Source organism: Mixophyes fleayi, chromosome 5 (assembly GCF_038048845.1).
Source record: "Mixophyes fleayi isolate aMixFle1 chromosome 5, aMixFle1.hap1, whole genome shotgun sequence".
NCBI classification, from domain to species: Eukaryota; Metazoa; Chordata; class Amphibia; order Anura; family Limnodynastidae; genus Mixophyes; species Mixophyes fleayi.
In genome coordinates, this window is record NC_134406.1 from 257,984,681 (window position 1) to 258,011,126 (window position 26,446).

General features: G+C 38.7%; 1 protein-coding gene across 1 annotated transcript in view; it reads right to left on the minus strand.

Annotated features, from left to right (window-relative positions):
• Positions 1-26,446, minus strand: part of CSMD3 (CUB and Sushi multiple domains 3) — an 853,424-nt gene that overhangs the window by 644,366 nt on the left and 182,612 nt on the right. The window contains exon 4 of the mRNA XM_075213978.1: positions 13,272-13,466. Coding sequence (XP_075070079.1) covers positions 13,272-13,466 — 195 coding nt within the window. The remainder of the gene's footprint in view (positions 1-13,271; positions 13,467-26,446) is intronic.

The window sequence follows — 26,446 nt, forward strand, 5'->3', positions numbered from 1 at the left end:
TAATTTTAGTGTAAAACTAAAGCTATCAAGTATTTGTGTGCTACAGGAAAAAACAGCCAGTATATCCCTTGCGTGCAAAAAAATAAGTCAATTTGTACCCCTTGCATTGTAACATGGTTCGTCCAGGTGCAAAATTGCTCCTTTTCTTTGCTTTGCTCTTAACACCTCCTAAGTGTGTAGCTAAATTGGATTTTAATTTTTGTGCCCAGCACCAGCACTCAGCAGTAAGAATGACCTGTCCGTGGGAAGCTTAAGAAGAGCCCACAATGGAAATGCTGGTATTTAGTGGTAATAAAACACAATGAATAATGTCAGATAAAGAAAAAGCAATAAAAAAAAGAATGTGTCAATCCATAATTAAATAGTATATGCTAAAGTTTATGTTGTGAAGGGTGAAAGCATAAAGATTTAATTCAATGCCTTACCTTTTCACAACGGAAATATGTACATATTCAGTGTAGCATTCACTTGGATGCACAGAACTATAAATCGGCTTAGGAATGTCATTACTTTTGCAATGGAATAATGTAGAATAATATGATGAAAAGTATTCAAGGACATGTGCATTACAAATACAAGTGAAAAAAAAAAACTGAATTAATAAGGAATTTGCAGAGCTTGAATAGAATATGAAATTCAAGCAAAGCTGTCAAAGTTTTATTATATTTATGGAAAGTTTGCTACGAATTGTTCAGCTTACCGTAATTGGCACAAGCCAGTAAAAGCCAGGCAAGCTGTTGTTCGAAAATGGCACGGAGATTAAGTGTTAATGCGGGAAGAACAACTAGACCATTGTAAAGGAGATCCATGGAAAACATATTATTAATAAGATCCCTGCTCATACCGAGACATTTTACACTCTGCCATAATAGTGACCCTGAGAGCTACAGGTTTACAGCATATACAGATGACTGATAGGGTTGATGATCATTTTAAGCTGCAAATAGTTTATTGGATTCACCAAGTCAATACAGTTCATCTGCGAGGTCTCAATAAATAATAATATTATTTTGTGTAGTGCATTCATTAGGTTATACATAGTTTTGGGTTCATTTTCAATTTATTTGGAGTAAGTTTTTTTTAAACTTATTTTATGTCGCGGTAGAATGGTCGCAATTATACATATAATTTTATCTATATGATTAGTTTTGGTATTATTTTTTTTTTTTCATTTTTGATGTATATGATATTATTATTTATGGGTCTTTATGTGTTATTTAAATAGTTTGCTTTGAAAATCTACACTATCACACATATCTTCAAACACATTAAATTAACTGACATTGGAGAAAATCGTAAACCTTATGGTTATCCAACACTAGTATGGTACTGTCCCTTTGTGACGAGCTGGGGGTTTAGTTTTATGGACACCCTTTCTTGTGTCTTCAAAACTGTGTTTAGTTTTGCTAGGATTGTAGTGTGCTAACCATGTTTTTGTATTTTATTACTGTATTATGTCTCCTGGCCATTGGATCTATACGCAGATAGGAGGCCTGCAAGTGAGCTTAGGACTGGGGGAGTTCCACGGGCAGACCCTGGTAAGTGAGATGGTTTAAAAGGACAGATACATGGCAGAGGGGCTCACTCTACAGGAGAGTGCTGACTAGGATTCACAACTCCTATCAGACTGGTCCAGGACCGGTGTACATTGAAGCCTCAACAGACTGTACTATTTGTTGACTTGAAAAGCAGGAAGACATTGAGCTCAGTCCAAACCATATATGGAGTTCACAGTGGTGGTGGCGGTCAGAATTTCTGCACTGGAAATGCCAGCACTTAACCTGCAGACAGTTTATGTCGGCAGACTAAATGCCGAAGCTTCCATTGTGCTGACAGGTTCTCAATGCCACTAGTGTGATTTGTGACATTGACAATGTTGCCAATTACAATGCAAACATTAAATGAGTAATGGAGACGGGTCTAGCGGCAATACACCGGACCCGCCTCCATACTTTTTTAATGTCGGCATTGTGATTAGCAACATTGTCAATGTCACAAATCACACTAGCGACATTAGGAACCTACAAAATATATATATATAGAATATTAAACTCAGGGCTGTGCTCCTAACAGTGGCAGCTGTATCACTCTATGGAGGACACACACCTCCCAGATAACACAAGATATATATAGATTTGAGAGTCTCCAGCGCTAGTGATCATGCAATTGTATTAGTGGAATAAGTGTACATACATTAAATTGAAACAAATACTTATATTCTTCAAGAAGAAGTATTGGAATATTCACCACATTAGTTACACAGTTTGAAGTGTATCATATCAGTGTCTCACTATGGTATTACACTATGTTTGTATATTTTTTCTCTCTTTTTACACATGTTTTATCACAATGAAAAATTGTTGAATGAATATTAACACAAGAGAAGAGGACAGATATTCTTGACGAATATAAGTATTTGTTTAATTTTATGTATGTTCACTAATTACAATAATTGATTCGCAGCCCTGACATTAGGATCCTGTCAGCACAATGGAAGCATCTGCATTTATCCTGCCGACATGTAACTTGCCAGCATTTCCAGTGCCTGAATTACGTACCCCACCCATGTGGTGAACCCAAGGATATTGTTTTTTATATGCTATTATTTCAAAAATTTGCTACGTATTTCAAAGACAAAATTGATACCAAATTCCACTCACTCCATCCATTCTACATACTTTTACATAAACTCCCCAATCCACTCTTAATTCATTTTCTCCAGTAACTGAAGATGAAGTCTCTGCACTTCTCTCTTCATCTCACCCTACAACCTGTCCCCATGATCCTATTCCTTCCCAACTTCTCCGCTCCCTCTCCTTCACTGCATGCCCAACCCTATCTCACCTCTTCAACTTGTCTCTCTCCGCTGGAACATTTCCATCCTCTTTTAAACAAGCGTTCATCTCACAAATTCTAAAGAAACCATCTCTCAATCCAGCCTCTTTCTCCAACTACCGCCTTATTTCTCTCCTCCCCTTTCCCTCCAATTTACTTGAGCGATTAGTGTACAAACGCCTGTCTCACTTTCTCTCCTCTCATTCCTTTCTCTTCTCTCTGCAATCAAGTTTCTGCCCCCAAAAATCCACTGAAACTGTTCTCACAAAAGTGATCAATGATCTACTTACTGCAAAGTCTAAGGGTCATTTTCTCCATACTCATTCTCCTGGACCTTTCTGCTGCTTTGACACTGCTGATCACCATCTTCTTCTAGACACACCTTTACTCCATTGTCCTTCATGACACAGTTCTTTCCTGGTTCACTTCCTACCTATCAAACTGCTCCTTTAGTGTTTCTACCTCTGGCACATCCTCCACTCCACTCTCACTATCTGTTGGGGTCCCACAAGGCTCTGTTCTAAGCCCTTTACTATTTTCCTTATACACCTCTTCTCTTGGGGCACTAATTCGCTCATTTGGGCTCCAATACTACCTCTACACTGATAACACCCAAATCTATATCTTTTCCCCTGATCTTGCTCCTTCTGTACTATCTTGTGTAACCAACTGTCTTTCTGCTATCTCCACATGGATGTCCCAACACTACCTAAAGTTTAACAGGTCCAAAACACAGCTTATTATCTTCCCTCCTGTCAGAGTCACCACCTGCCCTCAAATCTCCCTCACTGTCAATAACTCCACAGTTTCCTCAGTCTCCTAAGCCCGCTGGCTTGGTGTCACACTTGATTCCACCCTCTGCTTTATTCCTCACATTCAGACTCTCTCCCAGTCCTGACACAATCTTAAAAACATTGCCAGAAGATGCCCTTTTCTTACTCAACATGCTACTAAAACTCTTATCCATTCTCTCATCATCTCCCGCCTTGACTATTGCAACCTCCTGCTATCTGGTATTCCTGACACCCATATATTCACACTTCCATCTATCCTAAATGCTGCTGCAAGACTGATCTTCCTCTCTCACTGCTCATCTGCTGCAACACTGTGCAGCAGATGAACTGCACATATGATCCCTGTCAGAATCAATTTCAAATTGCTCACCCTTACCTACAAAGGCCTCAACAATACCCCTGCATAGATCTCAAATCTCATATCAAAATACTCTCCATCCTGCCTTCTTAGATCTACCTCTGACGTGTGCCTTGTCTCGTCTCTATTAACCACTTCTCACTCCCGCCTACAAGACTTCTCCTGTGCTGCTCCCCACTTATGGAATTCCCTACAATGCTCAATCAAACTTTTCCACAGCCTTCATAACTTTAAACGCTTTTTGAAGACCCATCTCTTTTTTTAGAGGTGAACTTATCCTCGATAACACTATTCACACTAATGCATCCTCACAACTGTCCCAATCTCCACTCTGAAACACATTTACTCCTCTTGTTTCAGCTGTGCCATCTTTCACTTAGAATGTAAGCTCTCTAATGAGCAGGGTCCTTCATACCATTTGTTTTCATGTCTGCATCTTTTTTGTCTACCTTGTATGTCCCTGATTTATGTATGTATTGTTTTCCTTACTGTACGATGCTGCGGAACAATAAATCTACTTATATTGTGTACTGTGCCTGTCATAGATATAATAAAAGGGTTTGTCTTTCACCCACTATTTGTCTAGGTGATTCATTTAACCCATGTTAAATTACTGGGAATATCAGGACTGTCCTACGGGCAGGGCCGGATTAACCCGAGGTCTAACTGGGCTATAGCCCAGGGGCCTCGGGCATCCAGGGGGCCCTTCAAACTCCTCAGCAGCATTATTGATCGGTCGGGGGCGGGGGCGCCCCTGGCCCGATCGATGCTGCTGAGTACTGTCAGTGCAGTCCTCCGTCCCGGTGCGCTGTAGTCTGCTTACTGAGGATATCTCGCGAGAGTTCATGAACTCTCGCGAGATCTCCTCAGTAAGGAGCTTACAGCGCGCCGGGACGGAGGACTGCACTGACAGGTAAGTGCTTGGGGGGGTCCTCGCGGGGGGTGGGGGGCGGCGGACGGCTCACATTGGGGGCCTCGAGGGGAATGGAGGGCCCCTTAGCCCAGGGGCCTCCATTCCCTTAATCCGGCCCTGCCTACGGGCAGGGTTAAACATAATCCCAGTATGCTCACTCCCATAGTTTTATGTTTTCTATTGTAGAGGATAATTGGTCTTATAATATTACTTTTCCTGCACCAGTGTTTGATGTATACTGAGCGAGTCATATGGTGTATGCCTTTTAAGTATTTGTATGTTTTTGAATAATGCATGTAAAAATATTAAAGTGATTTTGTTTTAAGATAGTTTAATTCAGTTGAGTTTGGACCTACAGTGCTGTAAGTTTTTTTCTTTTTTTCCATTCAAATCACAATATTTGCATAAGTAACACAAAAACATTTGTGGCTCTGTTTCCCTGAGAATGTACAGTATATTGGATGCAATAGATAAGTGATCAAAGGTGAAACCTTTCTTAGATTATATATATTTTAAATGGGTTGCATCTGATTTCTGCTCCTGATGACTGAAAGACGCTTGAAAGAGGGGACTGTTCTAATCCGAAGACTATCATCATCATCAATTATTTATATAGCGTCAGCAAATTTTATAGCGCTTACTCTGGTCAATGATTGGTCTTGGGCTGAAGAAGGATCACATGATTGATTTCCGTGAATCACAAGCAAACATGTACTGCCCCTTTGACTACACACACACCTTTCAAAACTGGCAGACAAACTAAAATTCAAGTTGCAGATATACAACTTGATACTATTAAAAAGTTGATTATCAGTTTTTAATGAAGAAAATCAGAATCTTTGTGAGATTATCTTCAGAGACAGTCAGATGCCAATGGAGCATTCTTTCAGAGAGTGCATTGTAGCCCTTTACGAAGAATAGAGTTGTGGACACTATTTTAAAGGTCAACGTTGAAAGCCACTTTAAAACCTTATTTTCTTTTTAGGATTCTTAGTGCTTTGCCTCAGGGAATGTACTTTTATAAACACTTGTGGCTTTTTCTTGGGCTCCTTCAGTTTGCACACCTGGTCAAGTATCACATCTCAATTTGATTTTGAAGACATTTTCAAAGAATACCAGGACTTTGAAATATTACTTCAAAGACTGCAAAGTCTATAGAATCATTCGAGAAGAAAAACAAAATAAATAAAAAACAACAGTTATTATAGAGTAGAACAATAGAATATCTTACAAAGTTAACTTTAGAGATCTGATTTAGAGTTAGACAAAAATCCCAATCTGCTTTGCTTTACCATGCATGAACAGAAAACCAAAGTGGAATTTAGAGTTAAATGTAACTTGAACATGCCACTTCCGATGCCTGGATAGATGTCTCAGTGATTATGCAAGTGCAAGTTACTTATCGTGCATAGGTAAGTAATATACCTCCTAGTAGACTCTTAATAGGCATATCTGTTGCTGCTCCCAGAGAAATCCTGTAAAAATACATACCGATGTACATCAGCAGCAGCAGCATGTTTCTTTATTGCATATAAAAAAACAATTACAAAATGAAAACTGTTCCTTCCCTTAAATTAATTAATTAACCAGCACCAGTGCTATAGCCACTAATGCAGGAGGACAACGAGTGTGGGGCAAAACGGCACCCTGCACCAAGATATACCAAGCTGGCCTAATCATACTATAACAGGGTTCCATCTGTCATAAAGTGATATCAGCCCCATCATGTTCAGCATGGGGCAGAATTCTCTCGTTTAATCTGGCCCACAAAAAATGTGTAGACCCCCAGATCTTGAAGAGCACTGGAGCTCCTATTGTAATCTCTAGGTGGTGAGTTCTATGAATATTGATTCTAGGTAAAATTATATGAATAAGGAGGAAAATTTCGTTTTTTGTATGGCGATCACTAGGATGCTCTCTGCATTTTGCAGCAGTTACAAAGATGCTCTCTGCATTGTGCGGCGGTCACAAAGGTGCTCTCTGCATTGTGCTTCTGTCACAAAGATGCTGTCTGCATTGTGCGTCGGTCACTTAGATGCTCTCTGCATTGTGCAGTGGTCACTAAGATGCTCTCTGCATTGTGCGGCAGTGACAAAGTGCTCTCTGCATTGTGCAGTGGTCACAAAGATGCTCTCTGCATTGTGCGGCGGTCAGTAAGATGCTCTCTGCATTGTGCGGTGGTCACTAAGATGCTCTCTGCATTGTGCGGCAGTGACCAAGTGCTCTTTGCATTGTGCAGTGGTCACAAAAATGCTCTCTGCATTGTGCGGCGGTCACAAAGATGCTCTCTGCATTGTGCGGTGGTCACTAAGATTCCCTCTGCTTTGTGCTGCAGTCACTAAGATGCTCTCTGCATTGTGCGGTGGTCACTAAGATGCTCTCTGCATTGTGTGGCAGTGACCAAGTGCTCTTTGCATTGTGCAGTGGTCACAAAGATGCTCTCTGCATTGTGCGGCGGACACAAAGATGCTCTCTGCATTGTGCGGCGGTCACTAAGATTCCCTCTGCTTTGTGCTGCAGTCACTAAGATGCTCTCTGCATTGTGCGGCAGTGACAAAGTGCTCTCTGCATTGAGCGGCACTGACAAAGTGCTCTCTGCATTCTGAGGTGGGCATAAGGAAACTCTCTGTATTGTGTGACAATCCCAAGGATGCTTTCTGTATTATCTATTGTATATTGGTCACTAGAATGGTGCGACCACTTGAAAACACAAAATGTTGCAAATCAGTTTCTCCCTCCGTAAATTATCCCTCCTTCACTGCATCTGCTTTTCTTTCAAACTGTACATCAACCTTTACTTCCAAATCTTACTGTATTGGCCAAAGTAGTTACTTGCACTATATTTTACATGGTGCACTCATAGGTGCATTTTTTGTGTATGTGTGTATTTCATTGGTGCATGGCCTACAGCAAAAAGCGTACCCGGAAAGACTAAAATATCTTAATATGTATAGTTTGGAGCAGAGAAAGGAACAGGGTGACATGATAGAAACATTCTAATATATTAAGGGTTTTAACAAGGCACAAGAGGGAAACATTCTTCAAAGGAAGAGAAGTATTAGAACACGAGGACATGTACTGACACTGGGGGAAGTAGGTTCAGAGGAAATGTGAGGAAAAACTACTTCACAGAAAGTGTAGTGGATAAGTGGAATAGCCTCACATCAGAGGTGGTAGAGGCTAATACAGTAGAGCAATTAAAACATGTTTGGGATAGCCATAAGGATATCCTTACAAATAACTAAGGATCAAATAGGGTTTGAGTCTACCATAGGTTAAAAATTGGGCAGACTAGATGGGCCAAGTGGTTCTTATCTGTTGTCAAATTCTATTTTTTTAATTTTCCAGTACAGAGGGCACTGAGAAGGTGGAACCTCTTCTTTTGGGACAGGTCCATCACCAGGATTGTGGCACCCTAAGATATTTGAATAATGATGTGCTATCCCTGCCTACTTTTGTGTTGGCCAGCAAATATAAGGCCACATTCAAAAAATTTCCAATGCCACTTCTGAACCTGAATCCACCCCATGTGTCTGTCCATTCATCCATCATTCAATCAGGTCCTTTATATGAAATAATTTGACAATGCTACATCACGTACGACTCTGCATCCCAAACATGACAAAGCTTGATTTGTTGTCCCCAATTTATTGTGGTTTTGAACCAGATTTAAACTAAAGGCACTTTATTAAATGCGCGTTGAACAATTTGTTCTACAGAAATAGAGGCCACACAGCTACAAATGTTGAGATGAAACAACACATTTATGCTCAACTTTAGCATGACAGCAGCAACAGCAAATACCATGTAAAAAATAAAAAGATCTGGGTGTATAATAGCCTTGAAATGTCAATCTGTCAAAACTGCTCTACTTATATTATACTAGTGCCATTTAAAGACAAGAGGAATTTCAGAATGACTTTTATACATTTATACCAGAAAATAAGCATGTCAGCTAGGGTGTTTGAGAAGGTTTTGTGCACCAAATGGACAAACTCTACAGTGTAAAAAAATTTTTTTTTATAGAAAAGCTGAATGTAGTCAGTGCTCAAACATTCCACCATTTCTTGCAGCATTGTTGAAGAAAGTTGGAAAAGATTTACTTAATAAAAGGAGAGGTACACTTTTGCACATTGAGGGCCTGAATTTATTAAGGAACGCAAAGTGACTGATGGAGATTGCATGCACATACGATCAGGGGCGGATCTAGACTTTATGTTTAGGGGGGGCAATTTTGCATAATCACGCCCCTCCTTTGCTCTGATTGGCTGGCCCGCGTTAAACCCCGCCTTCCGCCTGCGATTGGCCCCGTCCCCTCCCGTTGTGATCGCCGGCTAGGACCACTCTGATTGGCTGGCCCACATTTAGCCCCGCCCCCGCTTTCACTTAGCCCCGCCCCTCCCGTTTTGATCGGCGGCTGGGACCTAGCTTATTGCTGCTAGGGGGGGGGGCGAATGCCCCGATCGCCCCCCCTGGATCCGCCACTGCATACGATTGTATTCAAGTATAAGCAGATCTGAAGAAATATTTCCAGTGGAATGCGGGTATAAGTACACACTGGTTATGCGTTACTTGCCGTATACAGACAGACAGAACACACCGTACATGTATAGTATAAAGTCCCATCAGAACGCACAGGAAATTAATATTCCGTTATTGACACCTGTTAATAATATAATCATTCATAAAAATACATTGAAAAAAAAATAATGTTTTTTTCCAGGAAGTACATTTATTGGGATGTTATTATTGCGTACTGTACACACAACAAATTTGTACAGCTACTCTTAATTGTAAACACATGTTCTAGCATGTTCGTTATCACTATCTTTCGGCACTTACACCTGCCTTGTAGCTGGCGCAAATGATACGGCTAAAAAACACGTACCTGAGAGGCCCTGAGCTTGAATTGGTCACATGTGCGAGTGGCCTCAGCACGCCCAGAGGAGGACTGGAAACTTTTAGCCCGGGGGGCAAGACTCTACAAAAATGCAGGTGGCCCTGTGACCCAGCCCAAACTATGGAGCTGGCCTGGGGGAGCAGATGTTTACCTGCCCCCCAGCCCAGCCTACCCCTGAGCACGCCCCTACTGTACATTGCCTATGATAGTCCTCTCCTTCCCTCCCCCATTCTGCCGTTCTTATGATAGGCAGTCAGATATGTCAGGCCTTGAGCCTCTTCAGATTCAGCCTCTAAGCACATATCCAGCTTGCTGAGGCTACACATGCACCTAGACTCACACTAAGGAGGACTAGCTAGGTGCTGTTTTGCAATGCCAAGATGTTTTCTGCTGTGCATCAAGTGCACGTTGTAAATGAGGCCTTCAGTTTATCTGCAACTACAGTAATTCCATACTAATAAAAACAGATATAAAAACATGAATTTAACCCTATGACGCTGTTTATGGGCACAGACATTGAAGTAGATTGAATAGCATATCCAAAGAAAACAGTCTCATTATTCTGTCCTTTAAATATTGTACATTCTTTTATATTCATGTACCAAATATTACCCCCATTCAGGGAGACTTGTAGTTCACAAACCAACTCTCTCTGAATTGATCTAAAGCTCTTTTCATGGACACCCTTCGGAGACAGATATATAACAAGTGAAAATATTTGCTCACTGAAACATAAACCTGCGGTGAAGAAACTTAAGCGTGCTGCACTGAAAATGGGCATGGCCAGAAACTTGTGGGTGTGATTTTGCACAGCCAATTAAGTGTTAAAATTGTTTTTTTTTCCAAGACCTTCAATCAAATACATTGCACCCTCATCTAACCAGTGTTCAGTGCAATACTCGTCCCTGTAAACAATTCAAAATGCAGAGAGCATTCTAAAGGCTATTATGCTAACAGGTAGCATTCCAATGACAATCTAATGACCCCTATACAATCCAGAGAGCATTCTAATGCCTATTGTATACTAAAAGAAGTATTCTAATGACCACTATACAATACAGGGATCATTCCAATGACCACTATACAATACATAGATTGCATAATAAACACAGCGCAGACTTCAGGTCTTGATACAATGTTGACCCTATTGTGGAGAAAACTATATAATGCAGACCTTTGTTTTATTTATATAAAACTTTTTGTTCTGTGTGAGATCCATTGTTATTAGTGCTGTTACTATTCCTTCCTTATACAAATCAGAACCCTCAAATTTCTTGTGGCAAATACAATGCAGACCCCAGATCTTTGGTGGTGTCACAACGCAGACATTGGCGCCCAATAGTTTACTGTTTGGTCCTTCGATCGCTCACTGTCATTCTACAATCTGTACCTGTGTAGGGAAGTCATCATAATCACAAGAAAGCTTCTACAACTCTGATTGGTGGATAGCACCAGTCATTCATCATTTATATTGTCAGGAGATCCAGGCACTGTGATGTATGACCAGTTTTATTTATCAATCAAAATATCAAGCTCTGTTTGAAGAGTAGGACAACTTCAGGACACAACCAAAGAGTGGCGGATGGGAGCAATTTTACAATCTATATCCCAGTTTCATGGAGTCTGGGATATTGGAGAACAAAAAATATCATGAGACCAAATTTGTCTAATATGGGAGACTATTATTACAATTATCATTTATTTATATAGCACATATTTTTGATCTATATAGCACCAATCATGTTACGCAGAGCTATACAAAGAATATGTAGTTATTCACATTAGTACCTGCTCCACAGGAGCTTACATAAAAAGCCAATTAACCTAATAGTTTGTTTTTGGAGAACTGGAGGAAACCAAGGAACACCCGCACAACCATGTGTAAAACAAGCAAACTCCATAAAGATAGGGTTCTAGTTGGAATCAAACCCATGACCCCTGCACTGTGAGACAACAATGCTAACCACTGTGCTAACATACTGCCCTATCGCATCAAAGAGATTTTACCACTATTAGTGTTTCAAACTTGAAGGATGGTGGAAACTATTTCAATCCAGAGATATGAAATACATATGCTGCCTTGCTGTAGTACAATTAATTCAGGTTAATTATAGCTGCTTTTGTAGTGACAGCATCTGAAATAATTACATTGCAGCTATTGGAACATAAATTATGCCACTCTTGGCTATATGTAGTTTCAGGCAATCTTTTTGGGCTGTACATACATTTTCATTTTAAATTAAGAAAAAAAAAATGTGTCTATGTGTTTCAATAAGATTGTGTTTGCCATTAAGCCAATAAACTTTATATTAGGGTAGTTATATAAGATGGCCTGATGACCAATGCATATACCAATTGGGTGTACAGTATTCTAACTGACAGATTTCACATGTCCACTATCTACAACATGTATGGATCTAGTATACAAATAGAACTAATGTATTTAGGATTCCATGCAGTGCAGACCCCTCTGGTGGCTAGTATAAGAAACTAGACCCTTTTCTTGCAGCCAGTATACATACTAAAACCATTTGTCTAGGTCATTATATTGTGGATCCCCTTTTTATTCAGTATACAGTGAAGTCCCCTTTCTTGGAGCTAGTGAGGATATACAATATACAATGAGAACCCCTTTCTGGAGGCTGTCATACAAACTAGACCATCTCCTTGTGATCAGTATAGAACAGGGTCTTGTTTCTAAGACCACATTATGTAGTTGCTTATATACAATGGGAAATATTTACGAAATCTGTTTTACAAGTATCTGTGTAGAAAAAGGAGACATTGTCTATAGTAACCAATCACAGCAACCAATCACATTCTGCTATTTTTCTTGTACAGTGTAAATAATAAAATATACGGGCAACACCACCCTTTGTAGAGGGTTATCTTCAGAACAGATTTTAGACGCTACACTAAACTATCAATTGCTGACAGCACATACTTTCCTGCAAAGAGATCTGATTGGCTGCCAGAGTGTACTGCAGTATGAGTCTGAGCACCATGTATGAAACTCTGTTTTCCTCCAAGTGTAATTAGCAGTGGGAGAGAAATGGTGGATCTTGGGATATACCCCAGGGCTCAGAGGACCCAGGACTCCTGAAGCCCTGGGAAAATTTGGCACTTTGGGCAGATATGAAACGACAGGAAATCCAGATTTATTAGATTTATTATTATTTATTTATTTATTTACTATTATTAGATTCCAATTTATTTATTTAGATTGTAAAATTCAGTATATTTCTATAATCCTTAGTATTTAGCCAAATAAACAATCCTTCATTTAGGTGCATTCTTAATCTGTATAGCAGGACAAAATGCTTAAATTACATGACTGTAGCGGATTAGCATAAAGAGAAGAGTATATGAAAATCCCTAGAGTGTGAATCTATATAATTCTTTAACCTTGATAAATAATTCATTATGCTTGCCATGATGATGTATTACAATGGATACATTCTAGAAGCTTACCTCTACATATAGGAACGGGAAAATCCCAAGATGCTGTGTTTGCTGAATTCGCTACACAGGTAAGCTGTGGATGACCATCCAGAATGTATCCTGTTACACAGCTATACCGTATTTTATCTCCAACATCAAACCTTGTGCCAGACAGGACACCCTTAGGTGGGATTCCGGGATTTCCACAGGAGCTGCTGCGCAATTCTGTGAAAAGAAATTAAGGGAGGCAATAAATAAATCACTAAAATAAAATGAATGTGGCTTTATAAATAACACCATCAGCTATTTGACATAATATCATATGTATTATCAAGAAAGAGTAGTCTGAGATATACCTATAATTGAATTGTAGATTCATTCCACTATCATCGTCAAGAGTTGTCTTCCACCCTAATGAGCATTGGTAACTGAAATCTGGCCCAAGACCGGAGTCAATTCTACATGGAATTCAAGGTCCAAGACTGGAGTCAATGCTACATGGAATACAAGGCTCAAGACGGGAGTCAATTCTACATGGAATTCATGGCTCAAGACTGGAGTCAATGCTACATAGAATACAAGGCTCAAAACTGGAGTCAATGCTACATGGAATACAAGGCTCAAGACTGGAGTCAATACTACATGGAAAACAAGGCTCAAGACTGGAGTCGATGCTACATGGAATACAAGGTTCAAGACTGGAGTCAATGCTACATGGAATACAAGGTTCAAGACTGGAGCCAATGCTACATGGAATACAAGGCTCAAAACTGGAGTCAATGCTACATGGAATACAAGGCTCAAGACTGGAGTCAATGCTACATGGAATACAAGGATCAAGACTGGAGTCAATGCTACATGGAATACAAGGCTCAAGACTGAAGTCAATGCTACATGGAATACAAGGCTCAAGACTGGAGTCAATACTACATGGAAAACAAGGCTCAAGACTGGAGTCGATGCTACATGGAATACAAGGTTCAAGACTGGAGTCAATGCTACATGGAATACAAGGTTCAAGACTGGAGCCAATGCTACATGGAATACAAGGCTCAAAACTGGAGTCAATGCTACATGGAATACAAGGCTCAAGACTGGAGTCAATACTACATAGAATACAAGGCTCAAGACTGGAGTCAATGCTACATGGAATACAAGGATCAAGACTGGAGTCAATGCTACATGGAATACAAGGCTCAAGACTGAAGTCAATGCTACATGGAATACAAGGTTCAAGACTGGAGTCAATGCTACATGGAATACAACTTCCGGAACAGGAAAGTCTTCTTCTTAATGATTCCAGTTTTGGAGCCTACTTTATCTACAGCTACATAAAGTCTGATACATTTAATATCTAGTGACTATACCTAGTAAGAATACATTTTCTAATTTGTGGAGAATACCGATATATGTTTTACAGGAATCCAGTCAGTTGAAATGCTGTTTGGATATGTACATTCTGACCTAAAATAGTCTACAAGTTGTAATTTGTGTTGGAATGTGTATGATATGCTTCACCACCTGCTGGCCAAGAGTGATATTACACCTGATTCTGGTAATTCTTTTAAACAAACACCCATAAGAATATTCACAAATTACATATTAAAGCCAATTGGTCTTTGAACAAACCCCAAAATTGGGTTAATGTTGAATTACATTTATTTGACTTATTAAGCTTTTTTGTTGCAAATAGAGCGAATAAAGTCAAATAAAAGATAAGGAAGATAAGAGGACAAAAGAGAAAACGGTGTAGATAAAATAATGGTGTTTTTTTAGGATTAACAGGGGGGTGGGGGATCAACCTTCACATTCTAACTCTTTTTTATTGCTGTTTCTTCCTTCACTGGAGACACACAGCTCTTGAAATACATGCAGACTACCGCACAGGTGTAAAGCAATTCAAAGCTTTTCTAATCTAAACATAAGAAAACCAGCACATTTTGTGATTACAACTCTCTGCACCAATCTCTCCTCACCAAGACTCAGGAACAATCTACTAGACCTGCCTGAGGTCAGCTTTCTATAGCTAAATCTCCCAGCATGCTTTGCTCCTCTATTAAACCATTATATAAAGTAAATAAATCAAGCATTATGCCAATTTCAACATTATATACAAAAAAATAACCTATTTGCAAACATTTCCCACTCACCCACAAAATAACACCACAAATTCTTACATTGCCCCAAACTTCCTACTTAAACGTTTCCTGTGAGAGCCTAACCACCTTTTACTCCGATATAACTAACGAGGGAACACTGCAGGCAAACAAAATCTTTCTTGGAAGAATAAACTTAACAGAAAAAAAATATGTAAATCATTAAACACATAAGAATCTGTAAGCACCATGTAATAATTATTCTCTCAATTCTCAAGATCACAAGTCAGTCGAGATAAGAGATCGATTGGGATATCATTTTTATAATACCACCTACGTAAACTATGTTGTGCATATTTCAGTCACGTTTCCTGTTGAGCATGGCTACTTTAGCTTGTTAGCAAGAGATTTTATTCACTCATCTGTAAACTGAGGGTGGGGGCAAGAAGAAGAAATAGAGTTTGCTGGCCAGCAGTTTATTGTCTGTATCTTCTACTGAAATGTAAAATCGTACAAAAAATGGGTCAGAGACATATTATTGGGGCAAGATGGTGGCACGATGGTTAACATTGCTGCCTCACAGTGCTGGTGTCATGAGTTTGATTTGACCAGGGCCTTATTTATGTGAAATTTGTATGGTCTAGTGTTTATGTCCGGCAGCTCTGGTTTTCTCCCACTGTCCAAAAACATACCATTTAATTGGATTTTGGCAAAATATACTCTAGTGTGTATGTGTTGAGGAATTTCGATTGTAAGCTCAAGCGGGGCAGGGACTGATATGAATGATTACATATCCACTGAATAATATGATACATAACTAATCAATAATAAGAATTCTGCTTTCACATTTATAATACTTGGCTGAGATTCAGTTTTATACTTTCATTTATTAATTTATGTCCTTAACATATTGTGTGCAATATACTGCAATATACCTAAGCTGTGCAGCTCATTGCTTGTCACACATGTGCAAATTTGTTCATCAAATTTGGTGATCTTTTTGTACCAAACTGTTCAACCATTGCAGTGTGTGACTCAGGGTTGTGTCTATAGTGTGGATACCTGAGGCACCTATCAGTTGTAGCCTCCGGCAGCAGAATCTGATAGGTTTAAAGGCGGTATGGTAGTATAGAAAATCAGATTGGTCAGAGATCCCAATCAGCACATGTACAAGGTCATCAGCTGACCCTTTATTAACGGAAATGTACATTTGATAAGTCATTTTACTAAATTCTGTTGACCTTGTTTTACAGTCATACTCATTGCCCTAGTTTGCAATGGATAAAACTATGATTCATTTCTTGCTTATCTTATTTTGTAAAATGCATCAAAATAAACTGATTTTACTCAAAGCATTTCTTACCAATACGATATTCACTATTGTCATTTCAACGCCACTTGTTAAAGAACAATCAAAAGAGTCATTACATTTCCAGCTGATCCTGAAACGCTTATCATCATCACCATTTATTTCCATAGCGCCACTAAATAAAAATGTTCATTGGTAAAGATGATTGTGTTCCATAAGTACACACTGCAAGTATTTTAAAACATACACCTGACACCTGAATATGTAGTACATCCTCTCTGTTACTCACAATCATGTTTCAATCACTAGGGCAATTGTCATTTAATTATGTTGGTAATGGTATTGAAATACGACCAGTCGTGGAAGAGTGGGTGTATACAGTGGTATGTCATACCGTCACTTCTCCTACTGCCTTTATTGTAACTAGAGATGTTCACTGACCCCGTGTTCTGGTTTTGGTTTTGGATAAGGAATAACTTTGTGCTTTGGTTTTGGTTTTGGCAAAACCGCCCTTACGTGTTTTGGTTTTGGATCCTGATTTTTTTCTAAAATCTATATTTTTTTTGCTAAAATCACATATTTTTGCGTTTTTTTCCCCCCTACATTATTATTAACCTCAATAACACTAATTTCAATTCATTTGCAGTCAATTTTGACCACCTCACATGTCACAATATTATTTTCATACACTTTCAAATAAAGACTGCAGAAGACCAAGCCTGCCAGATCTATTATTTCTATTTCAGCAATGACAATTAGCAATGGAACAATGGAGCTCTCCTGAATGTAACTGGAGACTTTGAAGAACACTGCTACCCCTTCTCTTTCTGTTCTACCTATGACGCTGCCCAACTGCACTAGAGACTGTCAAGAACTGTGCTACCCCTTCTGTGTCCCTCTGTGAAATGGCACTGGATCACCGTGGGGGGCATTACTTATAGAATCCAAAGCTCACGAGATCCGAGATCCAACGACGTAATGATGATGTTTTGCCTCATTTTCAATTCCGAGGGTGCGCTAAGGTATTTGGATCTGCTAAGTTCGGGTGTGTTCGGTTCTTGGGGAAAAGAGCCTGCGAGACTCTAATTGTAACACTATCACATTCCATTCCCATTGCATTTTCCATCCTACCACATCTAAATTTCCACTTCGACCACTGGATACAACACAAAAAAGTCAAAGATCCACATATTCTATCGGCCACTGTCCTGCAAACAACACAAATAAATCAGATGAGCACTCACTATTTATTCATTTGCTTTTTTTTTACTACCTTCTTTATAACATACACTTTGTTGTTATAAAGAGGGAGCACTGTATCTATATATTAGCTATAGAATCTTTGCTTTCTATACCACCAAACCAGTGTATTGTAGGTGTGAAAAGCACACCAAACAAACTGCTCCTCACATAGGTTTTGCTGAACCACTTTGCTGTTGATTTTCTTGCCAGGGTGGATAATACAGCGTCTGCAGTGTCTTCAGCAATCACATTTAAACATATTCAACTATTTACAAAGTCCCATAGCCCTAATGCTGGCTTTTACAGTTAGATCCCTAACTGGACACTGGACACTTGTTTGCACCAATCTTGCACACTCAACTCAAACCCAGCTATTTAAGCTTCCTGTCAAAGCATTGCACTAGCTGATTCCTTAATTGATTAGGCCCAGGTGCTACACCTGTATACCTGTACTGTGTGTGTGTGTGTGTGTGTGTGTGTGTGTGTGTGTCTGTGTGTATGAAAGTGTACAGAGTTAACCCTGTCTGCAACCTCAGCCTGCAGATTCCCAGGGAAACCACCAGTGTCTCCTCTATTATTAGGTGGCAAACTGCCCCTATTGCCACAAACATATATAATATTTGGTTCTTGCCCTTGATTAGCAAATAACAACACTGTCCTGGAGTTTGAAATCTAGTTTGTTCATTTATTCATGCATTCCAATAAAGATGTATGGGTATATTTTTACCTTAGAGTGAATTGCTGCAAATTCAATGGAAAAATAACCTTTAGTTTTGGGCAACTGAAAAAAACCTAAAATAAAACAGCCCTGCCAGCAATATTTTTAATTTGGACACTGTTGTAGCCAATACAGTAGCTGAGAGTCCAAGTTCCCAAGTATTCTTTCAGCCACATATTAATAAATCATTCAGTTTATACAGAACAAACAAGTAAGATAACAAGTCTTTAATGTCAATTGAAGTGACTCGGTTGTGCATCGTTGTTATGCTGAAAGCGACTGTCTGGCAATGTGTGGAACAGACTGTAAAACAGGAGTACATTGAATTTCACCCAGAATTTGTTAGAGATCTGTAAATAGGACTGCTTTATGTATCATCCAAACACTGCATGTAATCCCATCATTTACCTCTCTAGATATTTAAGTTGGACGTAGTCAAGATTTATTTTGTTTTTAGAAAAGGTTTCAAAGTGTGGCCGCATTTGTGTGATTTGTCTTGTAAATATAATCAGCTTCCTTGATGTGCAGTAATTGAAATGTTCAGTTGCTCATTACTCTCAGTAACATTGTGTCTTATTGTAACAGAGCAGGAATTGCTGATCTGGGGCACTCTGCTGTTCAGTATCGATATTGCAGCTCTTCTGTTTTATCAAACAGACCAACAGAGAAAACTAATATCTACTGTACATATGCTGCCTACTTAACAAAGTATATATATATACTGAGTATAGCAGGCAGGACTGGTTTACATCATGTAGAAAAAAGATGGGGAAAGAGTTAGAGAGAGAAAGAGAGAGAGAGAGAAAGAGAGGAGAGAGAAGAAAACGGAAGAAGGGATCAAGAGAGAAAGAGAGACAGAGAGTGACGAATAACATTTAGGGCCTGAGTCATTAAGGATCGTATCTGCCAGTTTTGCATATCGTCCGCAAAATCACTCTGCGCAACAGAGCACAGCCATGTCCAAGTCATCTTTGAGTGCAAACGACACTTACTACAGCCTACGATTTCGGGAAGGTAATGGGGTGAAGAATGGGCGGATGCACATAGGTAATGTACAGTAAGTGTGTTCCCGTGCACCCACGTCCAAGTCACATTCCTGCGCACACAGAAGTACGCTGGTTTTCTGCTGTATCTCTTGCTCCAGCTAGAGGTTTAGTCTTAGTGGCAATTACTAGTGATGACTGCTGAGTATGCATGCTATAACATGTGTTTGCAATCAGGAGCAACTGTAAAAATGTCTGTACATTAAGTTTACGCTAATAAATGTTTTCAGGGGAGAAAAAAGAAAGCAAAAAAAATTTCCATGTAAGTTTTAATGACTATATTATTGACAGGTAACATTAATTGAATATATTTTTTTTCCTGTGTGCTCTTTTGAGGTTTTTTTTATGCCACAAAGGTATTGTACGTACTCTGCAGTGGCTGATCTAATAGAGCAGAATAAAACCTACACCTGTAGTCATCACCACACATATCTTGAGATTCGCTCCTTGTTGACTTCAGGAGTATATAGAGCTGAGCAAGTGCAGTTTAATACAAATGCACTATTCGCTCAGTATGTGTGCCTTAATGACTCAGCCTCCTAGAATCTATTTATTATTTAGAGAAAAGCCCTATCTCTGGTGTAAACAGCTACAGCCCTTGAAGCAAAGCCTGTTCAGATACACCTAAGACTGGTTGGCGATGTGGTAAGACTTCCCGTACCACTGCCAGCCGGCAAAAGCAAGGCAACATTTCTTTTGGTAAATTGTGTCAAAAAAAAATTATCAATTGCTGCGATACGTGGAGATAGAACATCTATGTTATTGGTGCATAATAATAAAAAAAGCTGACAGAAATAATGGGGAGGAGATAGAGAGAGGGAGGGGGAGAGAGAGTAAAGGAGGTCAGGAGGGAGAGAGGAGAGCAGAAAGAGAGAATGAGGGAGGCTATGAGAGAGAGAAAGAGAGAGAGTGAGGGAAGTTAGGAGAGAGAGAGATAGAGAGAGAAAGGGAGGCTAGGAGAGAGGGAGGAGAGCAGAAAGAGAGAATGAAAGAGAGAGAGTGAGGGAGGCTAGGAGAGAGAGAGAGTGAGGGAGGCTAGGAGAGAGGGAGGCGAACAAAAAGAGAGAGTAACTGAGAGAGAGAGTGAGGGAGGCTAGGAGAGAGTGAGGGAGGCTAGGAGAGAGAGAGGAGAGCAAAATGAGAAAGGTGGTAAAAGAGGGAGTAGTAGGAGAAAGTGAAGAAGGAAAGAGAGTAAGAGAATGAGTGATATTTATAAAGTATGGGGATATTAATAACAAGTATAGAGAGACACAAATGATGCATACCAACAACACAAACATACTAGGGCAGAGCGAGGAGGATTGTGCTAGCACAGCTACAACATGCAAATGTTTCATAACTCATAGCCGCTCATCGCTAATTATCTTTTATATTTCTAGTGATAGAATAATGAAAGCAAATGTTTGATTGGTTTGCTGTAGACTGCACATTTGCACTTGTGTTATCTAATAACCTCCAACATATATATCCACATGAGACAGACTTGATTTGCTTTTACACAAAACAATCTCTCTCTCCTCGGATCTGCAGAAAGGTCACGTTGGCTCAGGCCTAGGGCAAGTAGAAGGAGAGATATTTTACTCATATTACGCACATCATTGTTTTCATGTTTTCTTTATTTTGTGTATGAATAATTTATTATTTACACATTTATAAATATTTTAAGCACTGGCTCAATTAGTGCTGTACTGTTTTCATGTACCTCGGATATTCCAGATAATCAACTATGAAACTAATATTACCAATGTAATTAGAAAAAGATGTCTCAAAATAAGCTGAATTCCTTTAGGGATAATGATGGCTGCCCCTGCACCTAGCTAAGAGCACTATTTATTAACCAGAGAAAAGCCTTATTTCACGCAAATATATGTATTGTCACTGGAGATAAGTCTTCTTCTTATCTCTCAATGCTGGCGCCACGTTATTTTCCAGTGCACTCATTCCCAAAATATCTCAGGATCGTGATAGCAGGAGATATTCAATTAAATAATGCTTTATAACGAAATACATTTCACCTATGTTTAATATCACAAAAATATACATTTTAAACATAACTTGTAAACAAATCGAATCTTAAATTCATTACCTTTTATTTTTCAACCTTGGAAATTCTAATATATATATATATATATATATATATATATATATATATATATAATATAAATGTCTAGTGGCGTGTGTTAGTCTGTCTGTGTGTGTGTGGAAAATATAAAACCAAGCTGCAGCGCCACCTGCTGGGCGGAGTTATACACTGACCTACTAAATTCTTAGTGTGTGTGGAAAAAAAAATTCAGAAAGGGCTGAAATTTGGTATACTAAGATGTTTTCAATTTGTTAATTTAATTTGTTAATTGTTAAAAGTGTTTATAAAGATTTAAAAAAAATATATATATTTCTTGAAGGAGAAGTGACAGTTGGGAGTGGTTGGTGGTTGCCGGGGGTGACAGTGGGGAGTGGTTGATGGTTGAGGCCTGGGCTATGGCCCAAATGCATGACAAGAACCTTTTTAACACCTTAAGTAGCTTGATTTGACTAGAATGCATGAGTATCATGCACGGGTTAACTTGTATATATATATTTATATACATATTAGCACTGCCTATATTAAGCAGCCTTGTCATGTGCTGCAAGAACTGAATGGTATTTTTGAGACGTGACTTTGCGTCAGAAGCAGGCAGGAAAATCAGCCATTTAAGAGAGGTTGGAGAGACTCAGGCATCGGACCCTTACCATATAAATACATGAGGAAGGGTGTTGATATTAAAAATGTGTCTCCGTGCACTTACTCTATTTATTATTATTTAAGAATCTATTTATATTAAGTAAGTTTTTCAAATTGAAGCTTTTCAGGAAACTGTTAATTTAATAAACAGTCCTATAGATTGATGTTTGCTCATACATTCTACAAGGCAATGCATTTTAAGACATGGCCTTCCATGCAAAGCTAAACACAGGAAAAGTTCCAATATATAATATTATCTCAAGCAAAAGATTCAATGACGATCTTGAAAGCACAGAGGTTACAACTGGACATTGGCTGTGAATTGCATCCCATGGGAAAATCTTATGCCTTTTATAACCAATGCCCAGTAAACATGAAATGCATAAAATACGGGAAAGAAACACAGCGGTACTGCAAAACATAACTCTTTCTTGTGGGAAGCCAAAGTGCTTTTGATGATCTCCAATGAAAACATTGACTTAAATGTGATATTGTGTTCCAACTGCTTTTCTTGTATCTCTGTCCGCTGTGTGAAATTTTATCCAATAAATCAACTTAGCAAATAAAACAACAGAAAAGCTAGACCTTAATTATGTTCTTGTGTAAGTTGTAGGATGTTAGTGTTAAAATCGCATTGAAATGCATTCAGATTTTATAATAATACACAAGTTATGTGAATATGTGTATAAACTGTGAATAGTGAGTTCTGATGTCATTGCTTTTAACTTCTTATGCAAATTCAATTAAAACATGTTCCCCTGTTGCTTGTAAAGTGAATACACCTTTTTTTCTAGCTGTAGGCAGGTGTGGAACTAAAGCTGATGAAGGGGGCGTTACTCCTATTCGACCCGGAGGTGAAAGGGGTCAGACCAAGGCCATTCATCCACTATGCCGGCCCCTGCTTTGCTCTTCTGAGCATATACCAGCCCCAGAAGAACAGACCGGAGGAATGGGGATGATGGAAATAAGTTGCCACCCCCAAAATGTTTTGGCAGGGGTACCTCCTGTAATTAGATGTTACTCCCCTGACTGTAGGGATTATTGGGTTATTTTTCTATAACTATACAAGAGAAATTGTATTCTACGTCAGATAAATTCCTTTTTTTGCATCTTACATTTATATTTTTTCCTATAGATTGTAAGCTTGCGAGTAGGGTTCTCTTACCTCTCTGTCTGTATGTATTACTCAGTATTGTTTTATCAATGTTTGTTCCCAATTGTAAAGCGCTACGGAATTTGCTGGCGCTATATAAATAAATGTTGATGATGATGATATTTATGCATGGGAAGTAACATGCAAGTCACATGAAATGATGATTACTATATTAGCTTGACAATTTGTAGAATGCTTAGATTTACTAAGATGATTTCTATAGCAACCAATCAGAGCTGTCGTTTTGTAGAATGCACTATATAAATGATAACTGGAATCTAATTGGTTGCTATAGGCAACATCTCCCCTTTTTCAAACCCGTAGTTTAGTAAATATACCCCATAATGTTTAAAATACCTCTACAATTTGGTGTGTCTTTTAAATATACATTTTAATGTTTAATAAAAATAAATAATACTTATAAATCATGTATCATTAGATTCTTATTGAAATGCAAAAAAGCCTCCATAATTTTCAGAATAATTTGGCAACTAGAAAGTTCTGTTTTGAAATGTTATCTTTGCCAGGAAAGCAGAGTCATAAAGTATAGAAGTGTGGATTTACATTTTCTGCTACCTCAGGCCACGTTTCCTGTTCCACCCCATACTCCCACCACCAAATAATTTAGAAGTAGTTCAGCTTAAATCAAAGTTCAAAGTTAATACCAGGAAAATACAAAAAGATCAAAATGCAAAATAAAAAAATTATAACAATGAAGAGCAAAGATGGGATGTGACGATTGTATGTTCTCTGAAGAATGCGCCTCTGATAAATATGTACTGTGCATTCAAAGACCATACTAAATTTACTCTTCACTTATTAATATATTTGCTCCTTATAAAAGAAATATCATACCTTTAAAAACTTAAAAATTTATTACTGTAAAATAATACATGTTTGTATTTGACTTCCTTTCACAAATATAACCAAAATGTTGTTACTATGTTCTAAACACACAGTACACATTTTGTTTAGAATTCTGACTAGGCAGTTGCTGGTGTCAGATAAGAACCTTATATACAACTGTCTAGTCAACCACCAACAACTGTGATTTATGTTTTGTTTGTGTGATATTAACTAATGACCAGATTCAAAAACTGTAACTTGCTACAATAAATTTGTTACTTGGTTTTCGTTAACCAAAAAAAATGTAATCAAACTAGGTAAAAAGACACACTCACAATGAGAGATAAATGGATTGCAAACAGTGATTAATTTGCATCCATGCACTCAGTCGGCAGTCCACACAGTTCTGGTCAGTATAGAGATGCTCTATTGCAGTCCTGGGGGTAAATGTATCAAGCTGAGAGTTTCCGGCAGGTTTGAAAAGTGGAGGTGTTGCCTTTGGCAACCAATCAGAATCAAGCTATCATATTGTAGGTGGTACTAAATAAATGATAACTAGAATCTGTCCACTTTTCAAACCCGCCGGAAACGCGCAGCTTGATACATTTACCCCCTGGAGAAGCCTTGGCTCTCCAGGCGTTGTGAAACTAAAGCCCCAACATGCAATGCCAGCGGATAGCCAGGATAGCTGGCAGGGTATGTTGAGACTTGTAGTTTCACAACACTTGGAAAGCCGCAGGTTGTCCAGAACTGCTCCAGTGCCTATCTCACTGCCAGCTCACATCTACCTTCAGAAGAGTACATTAGTTAACTAGATTTAGTTGCTGTAGGATTTTGGTTTTTATTTAACATAGTTTTATGCATTATGTTTATGTTGAGCAATTAATACATTGCAGAAATATGCTTACACGCAGACAGTAATATATAACTTATTTTATTTTTACTCATGCAAACTGTTTTCTGCATTACAAGGGATTACAAGTAGGCAGATAGCACTTCCACGTCTATGAATGAGGTCATACTCCACTAGCACACAACTAGGATAAGGATTTGTTAGTTGGTAAAACTGCTTGCTTGGTACAGAATATTGGAGAAAGCAATCATATTTGGCATAATGGAAACAGAAGTCAGAAAATCAATTTGTTTGCAGACAAAAAAGTCTTAGTGCATAGTTAGCAATTTATCAACGGAATTAAAATAGCAGCGAGTGTTTGAGGCCAGTTTTCGGTCTGCAATTCTAGAAAAGTTGTTAAAAATATAAAGTCTGGCTCTGCATCTAAGTTACAACACTTCTGCATTGTTTATGTGCAGACAAAAGTAATTAAATTGACTGAATTGCTATGGTCTAAAGTCATAATAACGTCATAAATTAATGTAATTTTCATAAAATTATTTTTTGTAACATATTTGGGGATATTTTTGAACATTAGCGCACAAGTAAACTTTTCTGATAATTCTGTTACTGGGAACACAGGCAAACATTTTTTTCAACCACATTGAATTAACATTTTAATATGTGGGCTAGTCCTGTATGATCCAATAGTACTGGGCAGAATGAAAAATCCGGTCAGATAACTGCATTTGCATATGTGTGTGGTCATTGGCCGACCTCGCCACCAACTAAATATCTGTCAGACAAAAAAGAAATTCTCAGCTCCTGGAAAGAATTTCTGATATTAAAGATATTACTATGAATATTTACCTACAGCAGGGTTTCCCAAACCCAGTCCTCAGGGCTCCCCAACAGTGCATGTTTTCCATATATCCTTGCTGGAGGACAGGTGTATTCATTACTGACTGACACATTGTAACAGATCCACAGGTGGTTCTAATTATGTCACATGTGATCCAGAAAACCTGCACTGTTGGGGAGCCCTGAGGACTGGGTTTGGGAAACCCTGACCTACAGAGTTTGAAGTGAATGTCATCTTAGGGCTTTTGGGGAAAATGAACCAGGTTGTTATGCTCACAGGACAACCCTAAAAATCATGCTTTCTTTAAGAGGATTATGCACTTTTCGACAACTCTTCCAAAATAATACCTATTGCCCCTGTGTAGCAAATGTGGGGGCCCAGT